Below are 10,017 nucleotides of genomic sequence, written 5' to 3' on the forward strand. Positions count from 1 at the left end.
AGAAAAAGTGTTCCCACAGGTCAGTCCCAAATATCAAAAGGTATCAAAATACCAAATATTCTCCATGAAACCAGCTTCTTTTGTGCAAGAAGGACTCTGTGTGTGAGCTGCAGCACTTATTCCTGTTTAGAGGGAAGTTGCATTGTATCTAAGGGGGACATATCTATTTTTGATGTCTCTTTGCCAGGTGGCATGCCTGGGTGTAACAGTGTTGGTTGTAGCTGTGTTGGTCTAAGGACATAGGCAGACAAGGTTATTTGGGTAAATGCGATATCTTTTATTAGACCAACTGAATAGTTGGAAAAATGATTCTTTGCAATTCATGCCCAAAAGCTTGCAAAGAATGGTTTTTCCAACTATTTGATTTCAGTTGGTTTAATAAAAGTTATTGTATTTACCCAAATAATGTTGTCTGCCTGTGTATAATGGTAGGCATTTCAACTGAAGCCCTCAGTTTAAGAGCTCTCTGAAGCTCCTCTTGAGTTGTCTGAAATCTTTTCAAAGACAGACAACCCTAGGTGACTACTTACCAGGATCTGAACCCTGGGGAACAAGCTGTCTGGAGCTACCAAGGCATCTCAAATGACGCAGATATTTGGTCAGCTAGATACATGGATAGAATAACCTACATACACGGCTACCCGAAGCTGTGAAATGCTGCATACAGCACAGCGCTTGGTCCAGCAAACAGGTTGATCTCGGAGTGTGTGAATAAGTTATCTTTTTTTAACTGAGGCTGTTTAAGTTGGAAATTTCCAATGACAAATTGAAGGGCACTGCTGCTTAAGTCACGGCACTGTAATGGGAGTTGGGATTTACAAGTCCTGCCAAATTCAATAAACCTGTATTATAGCCTTTTAAAATTGTTATATTGAACACTTGTAGTAAAGAGCCATTTTCCTTCTATTGTTTCATAATTTATTCAGTGTTTTCTTAACTGGCCCATCAGCAGAACCGTAAAAGTGCCACTGAGTAAACTTTGTTTAATGGTGACCAATTTTTGTCTGTTACAATAACTTCTGTGGGAAGAAACAATTACCTTGTGATTTGCCGTCAAAGCCGGGAGTGCAATTTCTTTCCAGTTCATTTAGAATAGGACATCACTTTCAGGCTTTCTGGTGCTCTCTGTGTGTTCTCCCTCCTGCACACTTTTGAGCCTCGCTAGACCTGCTGCAAAATATCGGTTCGGTCCTGAACCCAGCACCCGTAAACGTAGCCACACGCCTGTTTTAGATGTGCCATTGATCTTCTTTGATGCATTATCAATATAGCTCAGAAAGAAGAAAAACACTGCGAGCATCAGCTGTTGTTGTTAGCATTTTGTCATTGGTTTGTGTTATAAAATGGTACAGATTTGTTTAATCCCATTTCCAGTTGATGTTTTTGAAGACAGCAAAAGTGTGGAAACTTTTTTTTTTTACCCTCTCTAGACTCCGTGAGATAATATGAGATCGACATGAGATTTGGGTCACTGAAAATTCCCAATATTATCAGAAAAAAAATCTTGGAAACCATCAGGACCTGCTGGTTTTCTAAACTGGCTTTGATCCCTAAGCTTTTTGACACTGGCTAGTAATTTAAGGGTGCTTTAATTTTTGGTTACCCCAGCCTCCCAAACAGGGTCCCTTGGAGGTGTCTCGGGGTGGGCACTCAGAGGTGTAAGTCACTAGTGCAGGTAAGTCATAGGACCTACTCTTAGCTAGTCTGCAGAGGATAAGAGTACAGTGCACTGCTCCTCTAAAAGATCAATAGTTCTGCAGCTTGTGTGTTTGTCTCTGGAGATCCCTGGTTTAATCCTGGCTTAACGTGCTTGGCAAGCTATTACAGAGGTGCCCAAAATCACTAGTGACGTTTGGAAATGTAGGCCTCTTTTTAAAGTTGGTGGGGTGAGAGGTTGTATGCTTCAGTGTCTTGCAGCGCGGTGGGGAGGCTACTTGCAGGAGCAAGACCTGCAGGTTCAGATGTTTTCCTAGGAAAGTTATCCAGACAGATGTCCTTGGCTAAAATTTTCCCCTACATGGGGAGAGAGTACTGGTTTTGCATAGTCAGGACTCAGAAGTGCCACAAAATCTTTACTATCCATGAACAGTATAAAACACTCTAATTTTTAAGGTTGCATCCAAAACGAGCTTCCTGTGCTGTTCATATATCTTTCATGCTTTACAGTATGTACTGTTCAACATATCTGTTTTGCTGCTGAAGGATGAAAAGTTGAGATGACTCCAGGGAGTCTAGGTGTTTCCATTCTTGAGATTAGGCTGCTAAACTACTGCAGGTTATGAATAGCTTGAAATTTTACCTTTGGGCCATATGAGAGGGTTGAGATCTAATCAAAATAGTCAGACCCATATATCACGTTACCCTTCTTGGAACCCAGTCTTCTGTTACAAAAAACATATTTAGGATCCATAAATTGTTCTGCCCTCGTCTCCAGCATGTTGGCCATTAAACGCTGCAGAGATTAAACATCTACCATTATGCAGACAGCATCATGTTTATAACAAATTGCTTCCTTGTAGCCCACCTGCTGCTCTCAGTAATTTGAAAGCACAGTAAGTTTAGTCTCTAAAGTTGGATTTTGAAAGATGATGGTGGTTTAAATAAAAGGTTTCAAATTACCAGCCCTCAAATAGCTACCTAGAGAGGCAGTGTGTAGCATCTGGACCATTACTGCATTACCGTAAGACTTTTAATCAGCAAGGGAGTCTCTAAACTGAACGGCTGGTGGGAGTGAAATGTGACACTAAGTGGACAGCAATGTAAGGAAGCTTTGTAACTCCCAAAATGGTAGGATAAAATAGTACATCTTGTGGGGGGGAGACATGGGAGGGAGGAAAGAAAAGCAAAATTGGCTTGTGTGTGATAGAGGCGTGCGTGTCTGCACAAGGCAGTGTAGCCCGAACATTGAGGTACTAGAAGTTGACTGCAACAGAGTTGTGTTGATTTACATCAGCCTATTCAGAGATTCAGGCACTCATAGCTCAATGTTTGCATCACACGATGCACAGCTAGTGTTCCCTCTCTCTCCTTGTATCCACTACTTGGGGTTAAATAGGCCTGGTTGCCACCATGTCAGCATCTTTTTTTGAGAAAAATGATCAAATACATGGAGATACAGGAACCAGGATTCCCACCCCCAGGTAAGCGCCATGGCATACACGTGTGTGATAGAGCTGGGATTTCAGTTCTGTTGAACTCGCATGAGATCTGAACTCCTAAACTCTTTCCACCTTTTTCTAAATCCATAAAATAGGTGGGAATCTTTTCCAGAGTAGAGGCAAAGCTGAGGATTGTGCACATTTTCAATTCATTCATGTCAAACAGGATCTGGGTTTTCTGCCGGACAGTGGCTCCTGCGCACTCCCCCAGAGCAGCATTTCAGCGTGTGGGGTGTTGAACAGCACCTTTCTGGTGGTTCTCCGGGTGGTTGAGCCCTTTCCTGCACTGCTCCTTCTCCCTGCCTGATCCCATCTTCCATTCTTGAAGCCACAATTTAGTCTTTTTATTATTTTGAAGTGGCGCTCCCCTTGACATTGATGGCCTCTTGTCAAGCCGTTCTCAAAACGCTAGAGGCAAGGAGGACAAAGTCGTCTGACCAGGCATATTCCAGTCCGGTCCTATGTCAGGTTTGGGTTGAGAGGAAGGACTGACTTGTGGTTAGAGCTGAGGTCTAGGCATCAGGACATCTGCTCTATATTCCCTGCTCCTCTGCAGACTCCTTAGGTAACCAAGAAAAGGAGCTGATTGCCCCACTCTTTCCTTGAGGGGACCCGTCTACATGAGTAAAACCGGTCTAGTGGAAGGGATGTTTGGCTTTCTTCCTTAATGCTTGTGAAAAGATTTGAACCGCTTGGGCTAGGGCAGCACAGGGAAGAGAGTAATCAAATAATCATCAAGGGGAGATGGTGAAGGAAGGGAAGAAATTTGCTACTGCCATTAGGGTGGGCCTTCCACAGGGAACGTGAACAAAGGAGGTCTTTTTCTTTACAGATCTGTGCATGCTGCAAGTCAGAGCTTTAGGAAGTCTGGACCTCCATATCTCTGCTGTGTTTGATTTTGACTTCCTCTGTAGCTGGGCTTGGGGGATGAGACCTCATAGAGTCAGCTCCAGGAGGTGCTAATTGCAGGCAGCTTCCTTGAATTTCTGAGCAGAAGAGACAGCCTTGCAGCCACAATGCAGAAGAAATCTTAGGCAGGCAGGTGGAGAGTCCCCAAGCAAAAGGGATTAAAAAAAAAAAAAGAATCAGAGCTGCCAAAGAAATCTTTGGCGTCTCTCAATGGATCATTTGTTTCCGTTTTGATACTCGAGGTATTTTAAAATGATGTGGCGTAATTTCAACCTTCTATCTACATGCACATTTGCATGTTTGCTCAGAGTGGAACGCTACACAGCTGCATGGTTGCACAGACAATCAATCACTTTGGCCATCTGTTTAGGCCTCTGAATGGACAGTTACATTATTTTATTAAACCTCTATTTGGACAGCAAAAGAACAGCTAAACAGGCCAGTTTTGTAGCCTTGCGAGGGGGATCTTTTCTGGGTGTTTTTTCCTTATGGCTGAAGCTAGAAAGTTGGACTAGAGAAAATGAGATTTTTTTTTTACTAGGTATTTGTGCAGTCTAATTTGTTGCCTAGTTTTATGAACTGAAGACAGTGGAGCTGCTGATGTGAGGGAACAGGGTTCTATATTACAGTCTTCACGAAGTTAAGAAAGGGGTAAAATCAGTGTGGGACACTGTGAATGTAAAATGATTGATGTTCCTAAAAGGTGCATGCATCTTATGTCTTCAGATACACATAGACACATGCATGTGAACAGTAAGCAGGCTCGTTTTGTACACTCATGAAAACCAGGAGTAACCTCAGCTGAAGCAGCGTTGTTCCTGAGAACAGAACTTGCCCTGAAATAGCAGGGTAGAGAGCGGGTTGTGGATTCAAAGGAAACACTTTAGAAGTCCTCACAGTAGCCACTCTATTATTGTAGGTATTCCCGAACCAGGATCACATCTTCTCTTAAGCATAGCCTGCTATACCACAGGCAACATACAATTCCTGCTATTTTGCTCCCCCTGAAGTCATCACTTCTTTCAGCTGTTGGAATTTGCTTGTTAGGAATAGGGACTGCATCTGCCGTTTTTAGGGCTCAGGATAATTTTCACTTATTTGTCCAGGCCTTTCCCTAAAAACTGTGATGCCTTTCAAGGACCAGAGTGGGCGGGGGATGATTTGCTGTGTCTAATCAGACTGATGCTTTTTTTAACTGCAGAAAGAATGCTGGGTCTTGACGTGATGGGCCACCCTGCTGCGCCGATACGACTATGAAGAGGTTAGTGTGTTTGGTCACTATTTCCTTCTAATGAATAGAAATCACACTGCTCAGCTCTGTATTCTAATGCCCATACTGCCAACAGGTGAGAGAGTCCCTTTTCAACTCGAGTTATGAGGGGCCTGGTTTGTTGTAATTATGTATTAAGTTTTGACCAACCGATTCTGAGTTGGATCTTAGCCGTCAGGTCGCGCAAACACAAACGCAATGCACCAAAATAACCCAGGTTAAAATTTTTAATGCGTGTTAAATTAATGAGGATCAAATGCCGTGGCGTGTACAAACGCCCCTTGTTTGCAGGTGTGTGTGGTATAGTGGCAACTGTGGAAACCTGGGAGGCCATAGACTTGTGGCAGTCTGCTCTCCTGAGCTTGTCTTATGTTTATTGACCTTATAAATCTGATTGTTCTTCTCTTTCTTTTCCAAGGCACCAGTATAGTTTTACTGAAGTAGGGCAGTATTTCAGGTGCAACCTTGCCAGAGTCAATGCCAGTGCTAGGCTTCTTAGAGAGGTACTTACCGTGCTTTGCAACATATAGGTGTATATCAGTATTTAGGTAAAGAGGACCACATTAACATACATTAGGTTATTAAAACTGTACTTCTGATAGCAGCATGTTAATTTAATTTGAGTTTTTATCTAATGCTCAGCACAGTTGGTTTAACTTTTAAAATCCAGCCTTGTTTGTAATGGGCTGTTACAATTAGTAGCTCTTTTCCTTATTTTTTCCTTTTCAGTTTTAGGGAGAAGTCAGTGGGACTTTGAATAAATCTTTTCTTTCCCTGGGAGGAAAACATTGATCAAAAATAGATGTTGTATTACCTCCTGGGCCAATCAGTGTGCGCCATCCAAGCACGCTGTTATTGCTGCTGGTGTTCCAGGGGTGCCAGGGACTCGCCGAGGGGGGATGTACAGTGTTTCCGTCATCCTGCCAAGCTTCCTCTGGAAGAGCCAAGATTGCTGACATGAGCAGAAGCTTGACCTGCAGAGAACGGTGCCAAGTAATGTCTGCAATGTGCTTTACACAAGGGTGTGCTAACCTCGGCATTTTTCCCTAGCTAGATCATTCCCACAAAAACAACTTTCTCTCTTGTAGATATAGAGAGCTGGGTTTCCAAGCTCCGATTTTATCAAACATGCCAGGTAGAAACGGTTTTGCATCTCTACAACCTTAAAACATATCCATTTCCATTCAAACTGCATAAATTTATAACAGTGGAGCCTTTCCTTTTGGGGGCATGGGGATGTGCATGATAAATCTTGTGGCAAGCAGAGTGCAGTGTGTCATAGCATCGTTATATATGACAATTCACAGATCAAACCTCAGCAAGAAGATTTATTGCCTGGATTTGCTTATCATGAGTTTGGCCTAAAATATGGCTGGAGACAATTTAAAAAGAGACAAAAATAAAAGCAAAATGCATTATTGGATTAATGGTATAGAAAGACTCTTGGAATGGCTTATTTTATAACCTTTCTTTATGTAGTTTCTTTTAAATGAGTTTATATATAAATCATCGTTCCACGTACAGTAAAACAGGAGGACACTATCAGAAGTTCTGCATCTTTGCAGTTGGGAAGGAGCTGATCTTATAGCAAGGGGGTTGTTAGGATTTGTAACTGTGCCACTGACTTGCTATGGGACCATAGGAAAAACACGTAATTGCTGCGTGCCTCAGTTTCTCCACTGTAGAAACAGGGATCTCAACAACATAATACATAGTTCACAGGCATGATGCAAAGCTTCATTTGTGTAATGTATTTTCCAGATTTCCCCAGTGACAATGAGAAAGTGTAAAAAACTTCTAATAATAAATCTTGCTTATAGGCACTCTTCTCTTTGCTGTCCACATTTTAAGGCAAAAGGGACCTGTAAGAGAAATGGCACTAACAGTTTATTCAGAATACCTCTCAAAATCTGACTTGTTTCACCTTCATACATTCACATGATAAGTGGGAGACTTTTTACTTCGGAGTTACACTGTTAACTTGGTCACTTGACTGCACATAAAATCAGATGCAAAAGTTGCTTAGTAATGATTACGATCCTACACCTAGTGTAGCAATTCTCTCAGAACAGCACTTTATTAATGAGCTGTGGAAAGTATGTGCCCTGTGTCTGTACACAATCAAGCCTTATAGTGAAAACACTGGTGGAACTCGAGATCTGACTCTGCCACAGACTTCCTGTATGACCGTAAGCAAATCACTTAATCTAGCTGTGCCTCAATTTTTCCACCTGCAAGATGGGGATAATGATACATCCTGTTCACAGAGGGTTTGTGAGGATGAACTCATTAATGTTAGTGAGGTGTTTGCAGACGTATCCAGATGTATCCTGCTCCCACTGAAGTTAATGGAAGACTTCCTATTGACTTAATAAGAATAGAAGCTGTTACAAATACTAGTTTTTTGGGATCAGCTCCCACCTCCCTCCACCCTTATAGTATCAGTGCACAGATGCATTTCCTGTGGTATTTAGGACATGAAATGTACTTCTGGCGCTACATGGCAGAGGCTTGTTCTGTCTTATTGCATATATAGTTTTGGGATACCAAGGAGGACTGACAGCACTCGATCTGTGCCTGCGAGTATCCTGTGAGTCCTCCTCTCCCGTGCAGGAAGTAGGGCTATACCAGTTTGTCCCGCTGTCTTCACCCATTGCTGGGGAGGGATTCAAACTTCTGATTTAGGACCCTAGGAGGCTTTATTCACCTCCAGCTTATGATCATTTCTGCTGTCACTGTCCAGTGTACAGGCCATTTCTTGTCTATAGCATCTATGGTAGAGCAAGGGACGGTAGTTAATATGACGTGGTAGTTGAACGCTGCAGCCCCGGACGTGGGCACAGCTGGCTGAAAAGGGGCCCTAGCAAAGACTTCCGAGGAATGTGCTGAGTGAGGCGGGGGGAAATTTCCTGAGCAAATGGCTTATTTGCTGAACTGTGCAGCCCAACCGAGACAAAAATGAAAACAACGTTCAAAAGAAGGCAAACTTTTGTTTTGCGACTTTCTAAATGAGCTGCTTTGACGACTTGTTTTGAAAACGGCATTTCATTAAATTCTTAAGAGGCGCAGATGAAGCTTAAAGAAAATATAACAAATGAGTTTGTTTTCATTTTTGTTTCTTTTTCCCTCCCGTAAATTTTTGATTTGGGTTATGCCACAATCCGGGGGGGGATTGTTTCTGTTCTGTTTGGCTCCTGAAGCAAAAAATAAAATTAAAATCAATGTATTTGCACACTTCTGATGCAGAGTGGGTTTCCAGTTATTTCCCACTGGTACCATGTCAGGCCATTCACTTTCCCCAGGGTTTGTGTCATAAATGTTCCTAAGCCTTGCATAGGCCCTCAGGTAATAGAGGCCTGTTTTACCAGCTAAGTGTATGTATGTCTATTAGACAGGCTTGGTTTGAACCAGGGTGCAAATTAAGTGGAAACTTGGGGGGGGGGGGGGTTCAGCCCCCCCATAAGACACAAGAGGCCCCTTATAAGATTTGAAAATCATAACCTGGGGGGGTTCAATTGGATTGCTCCTTCGCTTAGGTGGACTTGTTAATTAATGAACTGGTTTAATTTTTTTTGCAGACCCTCCCCAAGAGTCAAAGTGTATTTCAAACCCAGGTCTGAACCCAAACCCTGGATACAGGCTCTGCTCAAGTGATGAGGATTCATGCCGGTATCCTGTCTCTGTGGTAGTCTCATCGAGCTGGAAACTCACAAGTTCCAAAAAAAAAATTAAGTTAAAAATCCCCAAACAAACAATTCCCTGCCCCCAAAACCACTCTGCATTTATTTCTTTAGTGCTTTCTTTTTTGTTTGTAACTAAAACTGTAATCCGAAGAGTAATGTGCGTTTATTACAGTCGATTCCCATCTTAATGATAGTTTGATTTGTGTCTTTTATTGAATTGCTAGGTCTGGTTTAAGAGGAATTTGATGGATATAAACTGCTGTTTCACCTTATTTTCTGTGATGCATTAAATCATTATGTGAAACCCAGCAGCCCTACTTACTTACTTACTATGTTATTCAAGGTGTTTTTAAGACTTTGTATCTGATCCAACACCCACTGTAGCTGATGGAAAAATTCCTATTGATTGTAGGAAGTTTTGGGTTAGATCCATGATGACAAACTTCCTAAGTGTCTGGTGTATGCGTTAGGCTAGGAGTGGGTAAAATGCAGCCTGTGGGCCAGATGCGGCCCGCCAGGCCATTCCATCTGGCCCGCGGGGCCCCTAAAAAATATAGAAAATTAATATATACCCCTGGCTGCCTGTCATGTGACCCTCGATGGCTTGTCAAAACTCATTAAGCAGCCTTCCACCCAAAATAATTGCCCGCCCCTGTCTTAGGCTCTTTAGGCGTTACTGCAATACAAATCTCGTGTATTTGTACGACAGTCATGCCCATGGCCATATCTGATGTTATGACTTCATTGAGCTGGGTATAATGTGCCAGATCCAAAAGAGGAGCCAGGTGCTGAAACCTCTTGCAATCCTGAACCACCCCTCACCCCAATCCCATTTAGCTCTTTCGTGACCCTGGAGGTGCCTAAACCCTGTTGGTGCTTTCCTGTTTGACCTGTGAGTTCCCCAGAGGTCTCTCTCACCTACCAAGAACTGCCCTGATCTTGACAGAGCTGAGCCATTTGGCACTCACAGCAAAACAGTTTTTTGGGATCCAGGAAC

General features: G+C 42.7%; 1 protein-coding gene across 2 annotated transcripts in view; it reads left to right on the forward strand.

The window, feature by feature from the left end:
* Positions 1-9,344, forward strand: part of COPRS (coordinator of PRMT5 and differentiation stimulator) — a 53,519-nt gene extending 44,175 nt beyond the window's left edge. Inside the window, exons 5-6 of one of the 2 annotated variants that reach the window (XM_059732062.1) lie at positions 5,269-5,328; positions 6,067-8,796. In XM_059732062.1, the coding sequence (XP_059588045.1) occupies positions 5,269-5,324 (56 nt within the window). In that variant the 3' untranslated portion in view covers positions 5,325-5,328; positions 6,067-8,796. Of the gene's footprint in view, positions 1-5,268; positions 5,329-6,066; positions 8,797-8,915 lie in introns of those variants that run through there. The other variant, XM_059732061.1, reaches the window with a different exon arrangement.
* Positions 9,345-10,017: the final 673 nt, after the last annotated feature.

The sequence above is a fragment of the Alligator mississippiensis genome, chromosome 8, assembly GCF_030867095.1.
Source record: "Alligator mississippiensis isolate rAllMis1 chromosome 8, rAllMis1, whole genome shotgun sequence".
In the NCBI taxonomy this organism is placed as follows: domain Eukaryota; kingdom Metazoa; phylum Chordata; order Crocodylia; family Alligatoridae; genus Alligator; species Alligator mississippiensis.